The sequence below is a fragment of the Aotus nancymaae genome, unplaced genomic scaffold (assembly GCF_030222135.1).
Source record: "Aotus nancymaae isolate 86718 unplaced genomic scaffold, 86718_ANA_hifiasm-v0.15.2.pri h1tg000016l, whole genome shotgun sequence".
In the NCBI taxonomy this organism is placed as follows: Eukaryota; Metazoa; Chordata; class Mammalia; order Primates; family Aotidae; genus Aotus; species Aotus nancymaae.
In genome coordinates, this window is record NW_026988428.1 from 77944007 (window position 1) to 77963580 (window position 19574).

Sequence of the window (19574 nt, forward strand, 5' to 3'; positions counted from 1 at the left end):
TTCATTTTTGAAGCATATTATCGCCAGATATACTATTCTTTGATTGGCAGTTCTTTCATTTACCACTTTGAAAAGATATTATCTCATTCCTTCAGGCTTACAAGGTTTCTGCTGAGAAATATGCATGTTATCTAATGGGAATTTTCTTGTATGTTTTTATGAGTTGCTTTTCTCTTATTGCTTTCAAGATTATTTACTGTGACTCAGACAGCTTGGTTACAGTGTATCAGTGTAGATGTTTTTGGGTTAATGATAGAGGTCGTTGAGCTTCTTGAATTTGTATCTCCAGTTTTCTTCTTTCAGTTTCAGACATTTTCAGCAGTTATTTATCTAAGTGGTTTCCCAGCCCCTTTCTCTCTGTCTTCCTTTACTTCCCTTGTGTATATGTTTGTCCACCTGTTGGTGTCCCAAAAGTCCTTTAGATTTTCTTAGCTTGTCTTCATTCTCTTTTTGTTCCTCTGGCACAATACTTTCAAATGACCTGTCTTCAGAATTGTGGATTTTTTCTTTTGTTTTATCCAGTCTGCTCTTGATTCCCTACAGTGAATTTTCATTTCAGTGTCTTCTTCAGCTTTATGATTTCTATTTGATTCATTTTTACAATTTCTTTGTTGATGTTCTCATTTTGTTCGTGCACCCTTTTCCTGATTTTGCTGTTTTCTGTCATCTCTTTCACCTAATTGAGTATCTTAATGATAGTTATTTTGAATTTATTGGGAGATAATTCATAGCTCTCTTTTTCTTTAGGGTTGGTTTTTGGAGATTTATTTTGTTTATTTGATTGGACCATGTTTCTCTGTTTATTTGTATGCTTGCTGAAATTTTAGCATTCGAGAAAACAGCCACATCTCCCAGTTATTGTGGACTCTTGTACACAGGAAGGGCTTCACCAGTCAGCCTTGCTAGCGATTCTGTGGGACTCTAAAACTTTTTTTTGGGAGGGGGTGTGCTATGTGTCTTCTCTGGGCTTTTGCTTGTACTCTTCCATCTGAAGAGGTTTGCCTCTCCACTCTGAAGCTCCCTCTGGTACCTGTCTTTGCTATAGCAGGTGCCTCTGGTGCTTTGACAAGCTGTTGTATTAGTGCTTCCCCTGCTGTCTGTCTGTGTTACTGCAATTTCTCTGGTCCTTTATCAAGTTGTGGGTCCTGCCTTTGGTCTCTGAGGCTCACAGGCATCCAAAGTGCCATAGTCACAGTTCTTGCTCCAGGTTATTCCTTTCTGTTGGCTGAGACAAAATCTAGTGCCTTAGCATCTTCTCAAAAAGTTGGATACGAGCTCCACCTTTCTCTTTCTTTTCTTATGTAGAAGCTGTGTTGGGAGGTTGTTGGGGTATAGTGAATAAATGCAATGTAGTTTCCTAACTGTTCCAGTGTGCCTTTTTTGGCCTTGTGCTCACCTGGGATGCCATATCCTCTCAATTAGTTTGTGGAATTCTCACGCAGGCAATATGATGCTTACATTGTTAAGTCATCTTCATAGGGGAAGCAGAGCCTAGGACTTCCTGTTCTGACATATTGCTGATCATACCACAGTTTTAAAAATCCTCCATTAAATGACTCCTGTGTTCTAAACCATTTGTTTTCTTTATTCTCTATGTTTTTTCTTCTTTTTTGTTTTTCTCCTGAAGCATTCTTTTATCTTAACCATTTTAAGTGTAATAATTCCTCAATGATTGCTGAGCACAGTAGTTCATGTCTGCAATCCCAGCACTTTGGGAGGCTGAGGCAGGCAGATCACTTGAGGTCAGGAGTTTGAAACCAGCCTGGTCAACATGGCGAAACCCTATATCTACTAAAAATACAAAAATTAGCCAGACATGGTGGTGGGCACCTGTAATCCCAGCTCCTCAGAGGCTGAGGCACAAGAATCTCTTTGAATGTGGGAAGTGGCAGTTGCAGTGAGCCAAGATGGTGCCACTGCACTCCAGCTGGAGTAATAGAGTGAGACTCCATCTACAAAAAAGAAAAATCACTCAGCAATAAGCTTGAAGATGCATTCCTTTCCCTAAAAACTTTTCTTTTTTAAGCCTTTTCCATTGGCATTACACTGTTTTTTAATTTGCTTTTCTGTTGTTTTACATGTTTGTCTTGACAGCCAGATTTAAAGTATGTTTGTAGCAGATTATCTTAATTCTATGGTTTTTCCCTCTACATATCTAATGCAGTGTCATACTAGAAGATTGAAATGATTGTTCTTCCATATAAAAAGTAGCAAGATGTATTTGTTGTTGAGAAAAGTGATTAATGGCATCTGCTCAGTGTAATTCTAAGCATTTATTATCTTTGGTTTAATATGTTATTCTTACACTTGACTAGAGTTATTTTATTCTTTTCATTTTTTGTTTGTTGTTTGTTTGATTTTGAGTCAGGGTCTGGCTCTGTTACCCAGGCTGGAGTGCAGTGACACAATCTTGGCTCAAGTGATCCTCCACCTCAGCCTCCGAAGGAGCTGGGACCACAGGCGTGCACTACCATGCCTGGCCAATTTTTTTGTTTGTTTGTTTGTTTGTTTTAGAGATGGGGTTTCACTGTGTTGCTCAGGCTGGTCAGTAACTCCTGAGCTCAAGCAATCCTTGCCTGGCTCAGCCTCCCAAAGTGCTAGTATTACAGTCATGAGCCACTGTGCCTGGCCTCATTTTAAGAGATAAATGATGATAGTGTCATTAATGATGGAGGTTTAAATAATGATAATTAATATGTAGGTGTTAGAATTCTATTTCTATATTCCCTGGTTTTGGGGGGAAAGGCTGAAATAAGTTGTTACTAAAGCTTAGATTTGTGACATTTTATTTCAACAGGAATTATTATATTGATCTCTCAAATGATAAGCAGTTGTCTTCAGCAAAGTAAATGATTTGCTTAAGATACAATGAACAAATGATAATGCCAAGATTCAAATTATTGTCTCAGCTGGTAATATTTCCCATTTTATTAGAACAGTGACAGATAATATACTGACAAGCATCCACAGGTCTTATTGTTTTTTTTAAAAAGATTCCCTGTGTGTTGAGTTTTATTTTTACCTTGATGTTTTTCCCCCAGCATCCACCAAACCCACCAGTATCACCAGGAAAAACTGTAAATGATGTCAACAGCAATAATAACATGCCTTACAGGTGAGAATTCATAGTCCGTCTAGTTTTTAAATAACAGGACAAGGTTCTAATTTTCTTTATTTGGTCAAAGAATCTTGCAATGTAGTCAATGGTATTTACATAGAGATAAGTGTTTGATGTACTTGGTTAGTATGTTTTCTTTTCTTGCTTCGTTATATTGTTTATCTGTGAATAATACTTTCACTAACTTAAAAGGCATTTTGTGGTCACTATGTATTTCTTTAACCACTTGTCTTAAATAGTATTCTCTCAAGTAATTGAGAAATGCTTCTGTTAAGGGCAAGAAAGACTAATGTTTGTATATGTTAGGACCTACTTTTGGTATTCAGGTTAAGTATTGATGACAGACATTATAGTACAAGAGTTAAGACTCTTCCCTAATGCCGTAGACCCCAGCATTTAGACGTCTTTGTGCCAGCTATGCCTCACTGTATTTGCTTGTGGTTTAGGATTGTGAAACCCAAGTCTAGCCACCCTTTTTTCCCTATGGGCCACTGCTTATTCTAGATATCAGTTGGCATTCCCAGAGTGGCATGTCTGTTGACTATTTGTGTGTATATATATTTCTTAGAAATGCAGGCACAGTGAGACAGATGCTGGAGTCCAAAAGAAATGTAAGCGAGAGTGCACCACCATCCTTTCAAACTCCTGTGAATACAGGTAACTTTTTTTTAAATACAAAAGTACATTTTCTTAGGAATTAAAGGCTTTGGTTCTCTTTTCTTACATTCTTTTGAGGTTGAAATGGATTAAAAAATTGGGCACATTGGTCTGAGTACAAAAATTTTGTTAAAAATTCAGAATCAAACTGGGCATGGTGGCACACGCCTATAGTCCCAGCTACTTGGGAGGCTGAGGAGGATCACCCGAACCCAGGAGTTTGAGTCAACTTGGGCAACATAGTGAAATCTACTCAGTCTCTTAAAACAAAAAAATTTAGGATCCTAGATAAGTATACATGAAATACAGTATAGATATTCAAATCTCTGTTGTAGTAGTTTGCAAACTTTCTGGTCTCTTGATCCCTTTACGATCTGAAAAAATTATTAAGAACCCCAGAGCTTTTATTTATGTGGGTTATATCAATTGATATTTATTAGTTGAAATGAAGTAGAAATTAAACAGAAATTAAAGCATATTTTAAAAATGTTTATTCATTTAAAATAATAGTAGGCCAGTTGTGGTGGCTTGTGCCTGTAATCCCAGCACTTTGGGAGATGAGGTGGGTGAATCACTTGAGGTCAGGAGTTCTAGATCATCCTGGCCAACATACTGAAACTCCGTCTACCAAAATCAAAAATTAGCCAGGCATGGTGGCTGGTGCCTGTAATCCCAGCTACTCAGGAGACTGAGACAGGAGAATCACTGAAACCTGGGAGGTGGAGGTTGAAGTTAGCTGAGATCATGCCACTGCACTCTAGCCTAGGGGACAGAGCAAGACTTCCTCTAAAAAATAACAATAATAATAATAAAAATAAATAAAGTAGTAGTAAACCCATAATGTCTAACACAAAAAAACTTTTAAAAATGAAACTAAATGTATTTTCCAAGCTTAAAATTAGCAGCACAAAGAGCATTATTCTCTTACATTTTTTACAAATCTCTTTTATACTTTAAGACATCAAGATAACTAAAGATAGCTGTATATTCATATTTATATCTGCTTTTGGTCTGTTTTAAAATGTTGATTTGGCTGAAGCATATGAAGGAAATCTAGTCTTATACAAATATGTAGATGGAAAAGGACTAGCCCTTACAGATAATTGTGGATATTCTTCTTTGATATTATCAAGTAGTAGTTTCTTTAAGGTTAATTGTGAAGTGTAATCTGAAATCACACTAAATAAATTTTCTTATTCTTCCATTAAAATCCATTTATTGAACAAGTGTGGTGGCTCACGCCTGTAATACCAGCACTTTGGAAGGCCCAAGGCAGGTGGATTGCTTAAACTCAGGAGATCAAGATCAGCCGGGGCAACATGGTGAAACTCTATCTCTACAAAAAATACAAAAGTAGCCAGATATGGTGGTACGCACCTGTGGTCCCAGCTACTTGGGAGGCTGAGGTAGAAGGATGACCTGAGCCCTGGAGGTGGAGGCTGCTGTGAGCCGAGATTGTGCCACTGTATATCCTGGGCGATAGTGGCAAACCTTGTTTTAAATCTATTCCTCATCTTGCACTTGGATGAAATTTTACTAATATCATTCATTGGTCATTTGAAAACTATTCACTAAGTTAATGCAAATCTTCCAAATGTTGACACATTTTATTAAAAAATATTATTTTTAAAAATTACATTTACTGATTTTACTATCAGTTCTACTCAGAAGTATTTTAAGGATTTAGAGAGCTTCATGCTTTCAGTGACAGATATAAGTTTTTTCAAATGTTCTTAGTTTTATTTTAAAATTCAAATGTTATTATTGCTGATAAATATAGTTGGGCTTTTTTCTTTGAAGTGACTGCCTTACCTAGTTTATTTTTAAGAGAAGATCTTAAAAATACCCACATGTGAATCGTCAGTGTGCATATAGATCATTCTTTCAAGTAAAAATAGTCTTTGATGGAAAAGACTGCTGGTTTAGTTTATAGCTCAATTGCACAAGCATTTTTCCTTGAGTTAGCCATTTTACTTTGGCATGCAGTAGTTGTTTTATATGTATACCTATTTCTTCACATGGAATATTAAGAAAAGAACCCCTATTCAAAGGTTGAGATATAATAAAGTTAATAGTTTTTACTGTTGAACATGGGGATTCTTAAGTAAAACTGACTTTGTTTTTTACTATAAGCATGTGATGATAAAGAATGCAGCGAGTTTGGTCCCATTAAACTACCTTGATTTTTGTACTAAAGCATCGGAAGTGTTACTCACCATTGCTTTTGCTCCATTGGTGCAAATGTCTGCTCATTAAAAAAGGCAAATAATGTCTCGTTATGAAAATAGTTTTGACATTGCAAACTCCCTGAAAGGGTCTCAGAAAACCCCAGGCATCCCCCTGGACTACACTTTGAGAATTGCTGCTCTAGTGTATCTGATTGGAAAGCCTATAAATCAATGAGAAAGAAGTTTGATCATGTATTTTAAACCTATTCCAATGAGAATAAGCATAAGTAGTTGAAAATTACTATAAAACTGTAGTGACCAGCATTTGTATTTTCTCTGTTCTTCTGTATAAGCTTTCTCATTTCTTCTTAATTCATCTGTCATCTTCACTCAGTGCTATTTTTCATATCATACAATGTCAGTAGGGTGTCAATAGAGGGAACTGCCCCTCAGTAGGGGAAGGTAATTCCTCTCCCTGAGAATTCAGTCAAACTTGATCCAAAGATACAGATATGGTTCAAATGATAAAATATGATGAATAAGTTTGCCTATTATTAATTAATGGTCATGACTCTTTAGATTTATTATTTGACTTTATATATTACTTGTGTTATAAGGCATTTATAATGTTTTTAATGTAATTTCAAAAATATACATTTTTACCTACTTTTTAGTATTTTTTATTTGTTTACTAGTTAGGTACTCTGAAGTGATTATAGTAATTTTCAGAGACTTTTGATACTCAGCAGTCTTGCATATTAATCGTCCATCATGTGCTGTTTTTGTAATATATTAAACCTGCATGCAAAATCCTTCCAAGAATTTAATTCTAAGTTAAATTTCAGAATTTAAATCTGGAAAAAGCAAACTTTCATGATGAAAGATTTTACAGTACCTAATGCAATGTACCTAATGCAATGTACAGTACCTAATTTAATTTGTATCTGTCATATTTTCTTAGCTGATAAATTAATATAACCATTTAAACTGAGACTTCTGTTTTCTTTCTATAGTATCTTCAACCAATCTTGTCACTCCTCCAACAGTTGTCAGTAGTCAACCTAAGTTGCAGACTCCAGTAACTTCGGGTTCCCTGACAGCAACATCAGTTCTTCCTGCACCCAATACAGCTACTGTAGTTGCTACTACTCAGGTGCCTAGTGGAAATCCCCAACCTACAATCTCTTTACAACCTTTGCCAGTGATTTTGCATGTACCTGTTGCAGTGTCCTCCCAGCCTCAGCTTCTACAGAGCCATCCAGGGACTTTGGTGACTAATCAACCATCTGGCAACGTAGAATTCATTTCTGTGCAAAGCCCACCTACAGTGAGTGGTCTTACCAAAAATCCAGTATCCTTGCCATCCTTGCCAAATCCCACTAAACCAAACAACGTTCCTTCTGTGCCCAGTCCTAGTATTCAAAGGAACTCTACTGCTAGTGCTGCACCATTGGGAACAACACTTGCTGTGCAGGCTGTTCCAACGGCACACTCTATTGTACAAGCCACAAGGACTTCTTTACCCACAGTGGGCCCATCAGGACTCTATAGTCCATCAAATAATCGAGGTCCTATACAGATGAAAATTCCAATTTCTGCTTTTAGTACTTCATCTCCTGCAGAACAGAACAGCGCTACTAACCCAAGAATTGGTAAGTCACCATGTAGGTTTAATACTAGAAATGCTGCAGGCATGTTAATAGCCTTGTAACGATTGAACTTTTTTATTCTAGGTGGCTGGCAATATTGAAAGAACAAAGTAAACAGAATTTTCTTGATTATTTTTAGTAATTTTTTAGATACCTGAGAGAAATTATGGTGCTAAAATGGGGCTTGAGAAAGGGGGTTCGTTTTTTATTTGGAAGTTAGCATCTGTGTTTTATCTTTTAGTAATTTTCCTAATTGATGAATTTTTAATTTATGGCTTTGTAGCAAGCATTATGAGTTACTTTTATGATACATTTGCTAGCAATATCTGTCTAAAACAAATACATTTTAAAGTATCAAATTTACGTAATATATGCTTTTAAGAAAAAAATAAAGGCACATTTATGTTCCTTACCTATTTGGAAACTCCTTTGTGCATTCATTCATCTCTTCCAAATTTGTACAACTTAAAAATAGGTTTCTCTCACACATTTACTATAAAACGTTTGAGTCCTTTTTGTTTTATCTTTTCTGTGTTTTCCCATATGACATACTATATGATTGTTTGTATTTAACTTAGAAATATTGCAAAAAGGAGAACTTGATTATACCTGTTTAAAATCTGCCAAACTGTGTCTTCGTAGTTCCTAGAAAGAGTTTTGTTTTGTATGCATTCTTAAACTTGTTTATTCTTCATTTCTGACTTATTTATCTGCACTACTTTTGGAAAGGCAGGCAAGTGTAGGCATCATGTGTATAGTAAAATTGCTATAGTATCTTTCTTATTGATGTCATAAGTGACCATGTAATATAGGAAACAAATTCTAAAGTACAGAATTACTTTTATAAGTGAGATGTACAAGCCTTAGTTTTCATTTGTCATATAGCCATTACTAGTGCATTTACTCCCTAAGTGTTTTCTTACATAAAACAGTGATGGTATTTCACAGAGTTGTAAAGTAAGTAAATGAGTGGCAGATCAAAATTAATATTGGATTGAAGCTGGATATCACTCTCATATCATTATCATATTTATAAGAATAAACTAATGTTTTATATGAAAGTGCAATTATTATTTATAGTATTTACAATTTAAATGTTTGCATAGTATAGGGACAAATGTTTGTTAGTATTATCTGCTACCACATTATGTTTTGGACATTCTTACATGTTTACAACACTAAAAGAGATGCTTGCTTTTAACTGAGGTCAGTGGACATACAAGATTTTTGGGTGATGCTACATTTTCCTGTAATTTATTTTTCTTTTAGTTCTTAGTATTTTTTAATGTTAGATGATTTAGTGATGGGCATTGTTTTATGTGATTTTGGTTTTTTCTCCTTATGACATTTTTAGGCAAAGTTGACATTGTTTTAAATTCATGGTCGTGAAAGGAGATAAATTCTTAAATATAGAACTTTTCCTGAGAAACCATGGCTTGAAAAGAAATAAATAAGAGTATTTTGTTTAATGTTATGCTCGTACACCAAACACTTCTACAAGTGTCAGAATTATAATTTCATTGTTCCGTTCTTAAATTTTTTATAGAAAGGATATATTCCCCAAATTATCTAGTTGATGTACACTATTAGTAATGCATGTCAGTCTGTTTAGTTGACTGAGTTTTTTGTATATAAAAGTAAGTTTTTACAATCATTAATTGGTATAGCATTCTGAGATAATATACAATTATTTCTAAACATGAAATTGTATATTTTAACATGTACATTTAACATATTTACATATTTTTAATATATAATTATATTAAGATCTTCATTTCAAGTTCCATTTAGAATGCTTACCTACATTTGATAATGAATAAATGTGAATGACAAGCTTTGTTTGTTTTCTTTTTCATAATGTTAACTAAAATGAGATCTTATGAGAACATATGTTCTTTGACCATGCATAATTTCAACAGTACCGTAAATGACATTAAAGTAGGCCTTTGGCTGTTTAGGCTTCCCAAAACCTAAACTGAAGCCAAACTTCAGTACATCTCTACTACATTTAGTAGTTTATGACAAATTAATTAGGTTATATAATTAAGATTTTCTAAGCTCTATACTTTTGTAGGTATTATATTTACTTAATAAGAACATATGCTATATGTTCATGCATTTTATTATAGTTTAGTGTATCACGTATTTTATTATAGTTTAGTGTATCTTTATGGATTTTAAATCAGTATTTTCTGTTTATAGTGAAGTAAATGCCCTCCTAAGGGCTTGGAAATTTAAAGCTCAAATTATAACTAATTTGTTTCATTCATAAAGTAAAGAATGCCTATATTAGGTTCTATAGATACACAGAAATGTATAAAATAGTCCCTATGATCTCACCAAGCTTACAGTCAAATAGGGAAAGTGTTCATTAAATAACTAATTAATTATAAATGTGATGAGTATTAGGATTTGCAGGTTTTTGTGAAGACAAAATTGAAAATGGGAAATCTGGAAAGGGTATGAAGTAATGAATAGAATAATGGGAAAATAGTGTTAAAGGGTTTTTGTAGGGGGTGGTGTGACATCCATGAACCCTGGTTTCAGTATGGAGAATGGTTTGGAAGGGATAAGAATATGTAGGAAGACCAGTTAGGAGGCTGGAGGCTCTTATAGTGTACGAGGTGACAGATGGTGGTATCAAAAAGATTTAAAAGTTATTCAAGACGTAGCATTGGCAGTACTTGGTAATTTATTAATAAAAGTTTAGATGTGTAGAAGAGATAGAGAACTCAAAGATGACTCAGATTTCTAAGACATTGCTAAATGCTGTTCCATTTACTAAACTAGACATTAAAGAAAGAACAGATTTGGAGGAGAGCTATATACAATCCATATATAATGTACACTCTCAAATTTCATTAAACATCTTGTTCTAAGACTATTAGAACACTAGAGTTTGCTGGGCATGGTGGCTTATGCCTGTATTCCCAGCACTTTGGGAGGCTGAGGCAGGAGGATGGCTTGAGCTCAGGAGCTTGAGACAAGCCTTGCAATATGGTGAGAGCCCCCATCTGTACACAAAATAAAAAATTAGACATATGCCTGCAGTCTTTGCTATTCAGAGGCTGAAGCAGGAGGATTGCTTGAACCCAGGAGATGAAGGCTGCAGTGAGCCATGGTCATGCCACTGTACTCCAGCCTGGGCAACAGAGGAAGTCCCCGTCTCGAGAGAGAGAGAGAGAGAGAGAGAGAGAGAACATGTCAACCATGTCCAAAACAGATACTCCTTTGTAATAAATAAGATAATTTGAATACATTTTAAAATAAATGATATATTAATATATCCTTCTTACAAAAAGAAAATTATTCAGACAAGGTAGGGAGAAATCAAAGGTGTCCTTTTAACTTCTGTACCCTGGAATACCTCTTTTAACCGGTGAATACTTACCAACTTGATTTTTTTAGACATACAGATTTATGTATGTACATATGGAAATACATAGGTAGTTTAATCTCCTGTATTTTTTAAAACAAAAATTGTTTACTCTGTATGCATTCTGAAGATACGCAAATGAAAGAAATGCCACAGTTTGACCAAGAGGGTTTTGTCTCCAGAAAGAAAGGATGGGCAGTTTCAACATTTAAAAATCCTGTGTTACCAAACAGGAAAACTTAAATAATCTCAATAGGTGCAAAAGACCGTTGATAAAATTAATACATTCTCTCTTTTCCTCCCATTAGAAATTGGGGCAAAACATACTTGGTTTGTTTTCTGTGCTGTTCTGGAAGTAACATTATTTTTTAACTGCAAACTCAGTACAAGTTAATTGAAAAATGAACAAAGAAAGAAAAATCACCTATGATTGAACTTACTGAGAAACATGCCTGTGTATTTTCTTGTATTTACTGCATCTGTTTCTACTGAATTTATTGCAAACAGTTTTTACATATTAAATTTTTTTCTTGAAAGGGACATAGTGTGGAAGAATTGTATTTTGTTTAACTATTTCCTCATGTTAGAACATTTAAGTTATGTATATCTTAAATTATTTTCATGAGATATTGCTTAGAGTTAAAATTGTGGGGGCAGTAGAAGGTTTTTTATCTGTATTGTGAATTTCCCCTTCTGAAAGATACTATAGCAGTGATCTGTGAGTTTGAACTTTTATTTACATATGTGACATGTTGACAGAAAAATAGTTGGAGAAAACTGTGTGAATTTTTGTATATAAAGCAGCCTAGCTTTTTACATTTTGTGGATGTTTTTAAAAATGGCTTTTTTTTTTAACTTTTCAGAAAACCAGACAAACAAAACAATAGATGTTTCTGTTAGTAAGAAAGCAGCTGATAGCACATCACAGGTAAGATTTTTCCTTCTTCTTCAAAGTAAAATCCTAATTATTGCCCACAGGAAAATGAATTTTCATCATTCTTTGATTGAATGAAAATTGTTCTATGTCTGTTTTTTGTAACTGTCCAAAAATTGTCTCACGGTTTTTCTATAATGTTTGACAAGAATTGAGGTTTTTTTGTTTTGCCTTGTTTTATTTTTGCGTAGCAGTTTTTAGAGGTAATAGTTAGTGTATTCTATTAACTGACTGGATTAATACAGTTGACCTTTTACATTGTAAATATTATCTGCGAAAAGAAAACACATGTCATTTAATCCAGGTGCATCTTTTTTAAGAGTATCTCACTGGTTTACCCTCACTTATGCCACCCTCTACCCCTACCAACATTTTTATTTCTTCAGAGGTAATCAGAGGTATCTTTTGAGGAAGAATTTTTTGTCTGTCTGGTAGTTTATTAGCACTTTGCCACTCTTTGTACTTTTTCATATTAAATTTTAACCACCCAGTAATAGAGTAACGACTTCTTTCCTGTATTAACAGTGTTCTTCCTTGTTTTTTGTTACTTTAGGTATAATCAATTTATAGTGAAGTGATTAGGTTGTTGATAGTTTTATTTTCTTCACTTCCTTTGAATCATTTCAAGGAGTTCATAAATTATTCCTAGCAGAACAAAAATCTCAAGCATGTCAAGCATGAAAAAATGACAAGAATTTTAAAACAAGGGCATCATTTGATCTTTAAATAGGAGTATTTTCTTTAAAAATGATGGATTTTGACCAACCTAGATATATGTTATAGTTTATAGATCAAATAAAAGCTATTAAAAATATCTTACTTCTTGCAGATGTTAGCAGTCTTTGTATGCAGTATTAAAGATTAAAGTTGTGATTGTTTCTGAGCATGTCTTGTGGATTATAACTATGTTTTCAATTAAAATTATAAGATTGAGATACTTTCTAGAAGACATGTAGTACAGAAAATGTTGGTATATTCAGTGATACTTAAGTGACATTTGTAGGAAGTCCACTTGTACTTCATAAACTTTAAACAAAGAATTTATGAACATCTCTACTCAGTGAGTTTTTTTTTAAACAAGTAATATTTTCAAGGAAAGGAAAATGGACATTATGATGGCTGCCTTTAGTCATTTTATAAATGGTGGTTCTTCTAGAGCTGTGCTATCTAATATGATAACCACTAGTCACATGTAGCTACTTAAAAATTCAGTTCCTCAGTCACAATGACCCCATTTCAAGGTTCAGTAGCTACAAATGGCTAGTGGCTAGCATATTAGACCACACAGATACAGACTGATTTCATCATTGCAAAAAGTTGTATTGAATTGTACTGTCTATAGAGTATTTTGCTGAAATATAGTATATGTAGCCGAGCACGGTGTCTCATACCTGTAATCCTAGCACTTTGGGAGGCTGAGGGGGGCGGATCATCTGAGGTGAGGAGTTCAAGACCAGCCTGGCCAACATAGGGGAAACCCATCTCTACTAAAAATATAAAAATTAGCTGGGTGTGGTAGCAGGCCCCTATAATCCCAGCTACTTGAGAGGCTGAGGCAGGAGAATTGCTTGAACCTAGTGGGGCAGAAGTTGCAGTGAGCCGAGATTGCACCACTTCACTCCAGCCTGGGCAAAACAGCAAAACCCCATCTCAAAAAAAAAAAAAAGAAATATAGTATATGTAACACCATAAATACATAAGTGAAATTAAAATGGATATAATATAAATGACACCTGAGGTGGGTCTGGGCTCCCGGTCGGCCGGCATGTCTGCCGGGGACTCTTGGCCAGCAAGAGGGTTCCAACCTGAATAGGGGAGTGCGCTGGAAGAAAAGAGAGAAAGCATAGAGAGGTCCGGAGGGTCAAGTAAGCTTTTGCTTAAGTGACAAATTTATTTTTGCACACGGTTAGTATATATATCTTTGTCCTACTTCATTTGCAGGAACAGACACCAATATCTCATACATCAGAGGGAATAGAAAGTCCTGGGATACAAGCTTAGGCAGCAGATAACACAATAGTAAAATCAGGTACATAATCTGATACAATCAAGTCATCCAGACCGGTCTCATTATCAGGTTGGGGAAAGCTAAAGTTAAAAAGTTAACTATCTATGCAGGGCACCAGAGAGGCAGTAAGCCTGTTAACTGTGCAAACAGCAGTCACAAGAACAAAGCACAGGACCCAGCAAATGGGTAGACAAAGTCATAAAAAGCAGAAACAGAAAATAAACACAATGTCTTCTCAGACCACATAGGTATCACCTTATCGTCTAGCAAAGTTGCTTTTAGATATCCTTTGATCTCAGTTTAACTTTCCCCGATCTCGACTGCCTCCAACGAGAAACTGTGTCCGCGCTCAAGCTCACCATATGGCGAGGCCCAATTCCGAGGGGCCTCACATGGGAGCGATCCCCACAGCTCTCCCTTCTTTATTCTTTAGACGCAATTCAAATATGTTGAGTTGCAGCTGTTGGAGGGAGGAGAACACAAAGCGAAAGAGAACTGGTAGAAGGATAATTAAAAAGAGTACACACACTCCTATGCCAATTAGAGATGAAAAAGAAGGGATATGAAACCCACGAGTCCAAGAAGACAGAGTATCTACTATATCACGAGCAATTGAATCATCAAATGGCAATTCTTTACGAGAGATGTCAATAGCATGAATTTGATGTTGTAGTCTTATGACATCTAAAGACAAATTATTATGAGTCCAAATGCCTTGTAAATGTGCCTTAATTAAAGGCCACTGCCACTCAGTGTCATTGTAAGGCGTATTGGTTACACATATATACTTAAAGTTTACATGACATCGCAATGCCATGCAGTTTTGCATATTATAAACCTTATCACCTAGAATACTCACTGTTTCTTCCAGGGCATTTAACTTCGCTTCTAATTTTTTATCAATATCCATTTGAATGCCCATAGAAACAGAAATATTCTTTGCAAGATGGTTTACGTAAGTTGCTGTTTGGACACTATGAGCAAGGCCTACTGCCGCTGTGGCAGCTGAAGCAACAATAGTTACAATAGCTAAAATGCTGGCAATTAAAATTCCTATAAAACGTTTAGGTCTAATAACTCTCTCATTTGATGCAGTACTTGAAGTCCTCTTTCATCATACCAATAACCAGAGATATTAACAGGAAGCATAATATAGGGAGGTTGATGTACAATCATAATAACAGGAGTAGGAAATACAGTTGAATCAATACAGTTAGTAAGAACACGTTTGGGACAAGTTACAAAATAATGTCCACTTTTCTCATCTATAGATATATTCCCATATAGAATAACATAAGGAGAGGCTACACAAGCCTGTTCATGAATGATTTGTAGGTCAAAATAGCCAACATGGCTATGAACATTACAGCCAGAGTTTTTGAAATTTCCTATGAGTTCACAATTTGGGCTGCTTTAATGCAAAGACGCTTCATCTGGCCCCAGGTAGGCAAGGGAAGACATTGGGTGTTCTGTGTCTGGCGACGCTTTCCTTCAGTGGTGCCGAAGAGGTGGAGGTGGTGGCGTTAGATGCAGCTGTCTGAAGCTCGGGATCAAGGTTCCGGTTTTTCCCATCGACAGGAGGTCCATGTTTCACCAACCGCTCCGGTACCCACAACGGGCTTTCAGCAGATCTAGGGAAAACACAAACATGTCCTCGTCCCCAAATTAGGACGGGATCAGGTCCATTCCACTTGTTAGTTAACACATCCTTCCATAAGACTTCAGGATGAGCTGTCGACTTTGGATGCCAAAACCTATCAGCTGCAGAGTGTCCTTCAGAATCAAGAGTTAAAAAATTTAAAACATAAAGAGCATGTCTAAGTCAATTATGCGGTGTTTTTTGCAGTTCCTGACCGGATTCCCCCTTTTAGTTTTTGAAGAGTAAGTTTCAGGACAGCATGCGCACGTTCCACAATGCCTCGTCCCTGTGGGTTATAAGGAATACCTGTACAGTGTTGAATTTGAAATTGAGAGCAAAAGGAAGAAAAACTTTTACTGCTATAGGCAGGTCCATTATCAGTCTTTAAAATTTTGGGTGATCCTATAATAGAAAAAACAAGTAAGCAGTGAGCAATGACATCTTTTGAAGCTTCACCGGTGTGAGCTGATGCCACAAGGAAATGAGAAAAGGTATCAATTGTTACATGAATATACTGAAGTTTACCAAAAGGAGAGAAATGAGTAACATCTATTTGATATATGTGACCACTTTGCAGACCTTGAGGATTAACACCAAAGTGAGAAGGGTTAGGTAAGTGTGGAAGACAGGCAGGGCATTGTTTAACAATTTGAGGAGCTTGCTCACGGGTGAGTTTATATTGTAAACAAAGACTCCGAGCATTCTGATGATGTAGGGCGTGAGAAGCTTCAGCCTGTTGTATAGGTGTAAGAACTGGAAAAACAACTTGAGTTAATTGATCAGCAAATTGATTACCTTCAGTTAGTGGACCTGGTAAGGGAGAATGAGCACGAATATGTCCTATAAAGAAAGGCTGAATTCTTTGCCGTAGAGTTTGTTGCAATGGAAGTAAAAGGTGAATGATAGAAGAAGTATCAGAAGCACACAAGGAGGCAGTTTCTAAATCTTGAATGAGTCGAACCACGTATTGACTGTCAGAGTAGTTGTTTAAAGGACAGTCCCAATGTGAAAGGACATGTTGTACAGCTGAAAGTTCAACCCGTTGAGCAGACGTTTCTTTGGTCTGAAAAGAAAAAGGTTGCTTGTTTACAGTGCCAGCAGCAATACCAGAAGAAGAGCCATCCGTAAAGGCTAAACACGCATGTAGCAGAGGGGCTTTAACACATTTTTGAGGAAAGATAAGTGTAGCCTGAGAATAAAAATGAAGTAATTTATCAGGTGGAAGATGACAGCCAATTTTTCCAGGGAATCCTGCAAAAGCAAGTTGCCAATTATCGGAAAATTGCCATAACCACTGCTGTTGGGGTCCGGTATATGGAACAACAATTTCAGGAGGTTCAATTCCAAATAAAGCTAATGCCCGTACTCTGCCTTTGGCAACTAAGGTTGCCACAAGATCATAATAAGAAGTCACTACCTTTCCATGACTAGCAGGGAGGTGTAGCCATTCTAATATACCCTGCCGCCAGAAAACACCTGTGGGTGTGTACTGCGTATATAGCACACAAAAGTTCCAGGGTGTCTTGTCTTGAATTCTATTTAATTTTTGTTCTGCCAAGGCTTTTTGAACAATCTGGAATGTTTGCATGGCTTCAGGAGTAAGCTGGCGTGGGGAAGCAGAGTTGGAAGGTCTCTTTAAACTATCAAATAAGGGTTTCAAGTCTCCAGTGGTAAGTTTGAGACTAGGTCTGATCCAATTTAAATCACCTAAAATTTTTTGAAAACCATTGAGAGTTTTTAATTGAGAGGTATTTAATTTTGGAATTTCATAAGATATTTTTTGTGACTCAATTACTCGTTCTAAATAGTGATAAGGAGCAGAAGATTGGATTTTCTCTGGAGCAACCACAAGGCCAGCATTAGTCAAACATTTCTGCAATTGCACAAAAGCAGATTGCAGAAGAACATCAGTCGAAGCAGCAATTAAAATATCATCCATATAGTGAATAAGAAGAATGTCAGGATATTGTCGTCAGATTAGAAGAATAGCCTTTGCAACAAAAGTCTGACAAAGGGTAGGGCTGTTAGCCATGCCCTGAGGCAACACTACCCATACATGTCTATCCCAAGGTTGTTAATAATTAGTAGATGGAATACTAAAAGCAGACCTTCTACAGTCTTGCCGGGCAAGAGGTATGGTAAAAAAAAATCTTTTAAATCAATAACAATTAATTTCCATTCTTGAGGTATTACCACATTGAAAACATTTTTGGTTGCTGCGCTGATAGTGAGCATTACTCATTTGATTTTTAACATAAGCAGCTACAGACATACCAGCTTGAGCTATGGCCATAGCCAACCCTTGTTGATAAGAGGACCCAATATCAGCACAAAGCCGAATATAATCAGCGATAGTGCCTTTTTTCCTTTTTTCTTCTATGGCCGTATGGCTGCTTGACAGGCTGGATTAGCATTTTCAAATGCCAATTGTTTAACTAACAAAGTGCCAGCCTTTCCATCCTGAACCAACCTGCCTACTGCCTGTAAAAGGCGAGACACAAAATCTTGATATCGCTCATCAGGTCCCTGCTTAATTTTTGCCAACTCCTCAGTCTTAACCCCAGTTGCCGGGAGCTGCCTCCAAGCCTGCAAGGCTAACGTGTTGATCTGCCCATAGGCTACCTGGAGGAGTTGTGCTTGTAAATGAAGATCTTCAAACTGACCTTTGCCAGTAAGCATATCAAAAGAAACTGGAATTTGATGAGTATGATTTCTTTGTGCCTGATCAAAAGCACGATTATCATAATTAGCTCTCCAAAGGAGATAATCTCCACCTGAGAGACAAACTTTTGTAAGGCAGCCCCAATCATGCGGGGGTAAGGCTTTTTTAGCCAAACCTTCTAATAAAGAAATAGTACAGGGGGCAGTAGGGTCATATTGAGCAGCAGCCTCTTTTAATTCTTTTAACGTTTTTGGTGAAATGGACTAATAATTTCTAATTGGATTACCTTGATTATCAACCACCTCAATAACAGGAAAGAGAGCAGGAAAACTGTTATCATAATCAGAAAAACCTCTATGTAAAGACATTAACGCGTGAGTCAAGGGAGAAATGGGAGCAGTGGAGTAGACCGTAAAGCCACAGGCATGGAGCCACTCGATGGTGTGGGTTGTTGTACCTGCACAGGATAAAACTGTGGTTGGTTAGTCAATGCGCGTGAGCACAGAGAGAGTAAATCCTGAAACTGCTGAGCGAGTTCAGGGGGCAAAGTAAAAGTTACCGGACCAGGGACCCATTGTGTGGCAGACTCAGTAGTCACAGGCTGTTGAACAACTTCTGTTAAGGGAGACAAATCATCTGTATGCTGACATTCACAGTGGGAACTAAGAGAATGTTGATCAGCCGCATCTTCCTGCTGTGCTGGAGGAGGCTCAGTATACGAATGCAAAGTTGCAGGAGACAAAGCAGAAGCGGGATGTGGAATAGATGTGGTAGAAGTATAGGGCGGTGCAGAGAGGGGAAGGGTCAGAGAAGGGCAAACACAACCCCGGAGTTTAGGCCAAACCGAAAGCAAAACATTAGATTGAGGTAACTCTTTGTTATAAAGGCAAAATTGTTCAATTTTTTTCCCCAATGAAATGCCAAGTGGGTTCATCCAATACACCACCTTCAGGTACCCAAGGACAAATTTCTCTAACTATGTGCAAAAATTCCTCTATCATCTTTAACTTTACATCATGACCCTGAGACTTTATCATAGACTGTAATAAATGTACAAACAACTTGTGCTCCTTCGATTCGAGCTGCCCCATTTTACTCCGGATGAACTTTAGTAACCTTCAAAGACAAACTTAATGAAAATTACAGAAAATATTTACAAGATTATACCAAAACAACCTTAAGTAAAGAACATACACTTTCAAACTTACTACTGCGGTCTCACTTCGAATTAGCGTCACTGTTGTCCCCTGTATTCAAGTCCCTTCGTGGTCGCCAGATCTGGGCTCCCGGTCAGCCGGCACGTCTGCCGGCGACTCTTGGCCAGCAAGAGGGTTCCAACCTGAATAGGGGAGTGCGCTGGAAG

At 36.7% G+C, this 19574-nt stretch overlaps 1 protein-coding gene across 9 annotated transcripts in view; it reads left to right on the forward strand.

The window, feature by feature from the left end:
• The window catches only part of ATF7IP (activating transcription factor 7 interacting protein), a 138251-nt gene that overhangs the window by 89318 nt on the left and 29359 nt on the right, over positions 1-19574 (forward strand). For all 9 annotated transcript variants that reach the window (XM_012447630.3, XM_012447635.3, XM_064377697.1 and 6 more), the window contains exons 7-10: positions 3042-3115; positions 3687-3775; positions 6957-7595; positions 11832-11896. In XM_012447630.3, the coding sequence (XP_012303053.2) occupies positions 3042-3115; positions 3687-3775; positions 6957-7595; positions 11832-11896 (867 nt within the window). The remainder of the gene's footprint in view (positions 1-3041; positions 3116-3686; positions 3776-6956; positions 7596-11831; positions 11897-19574) is intronic.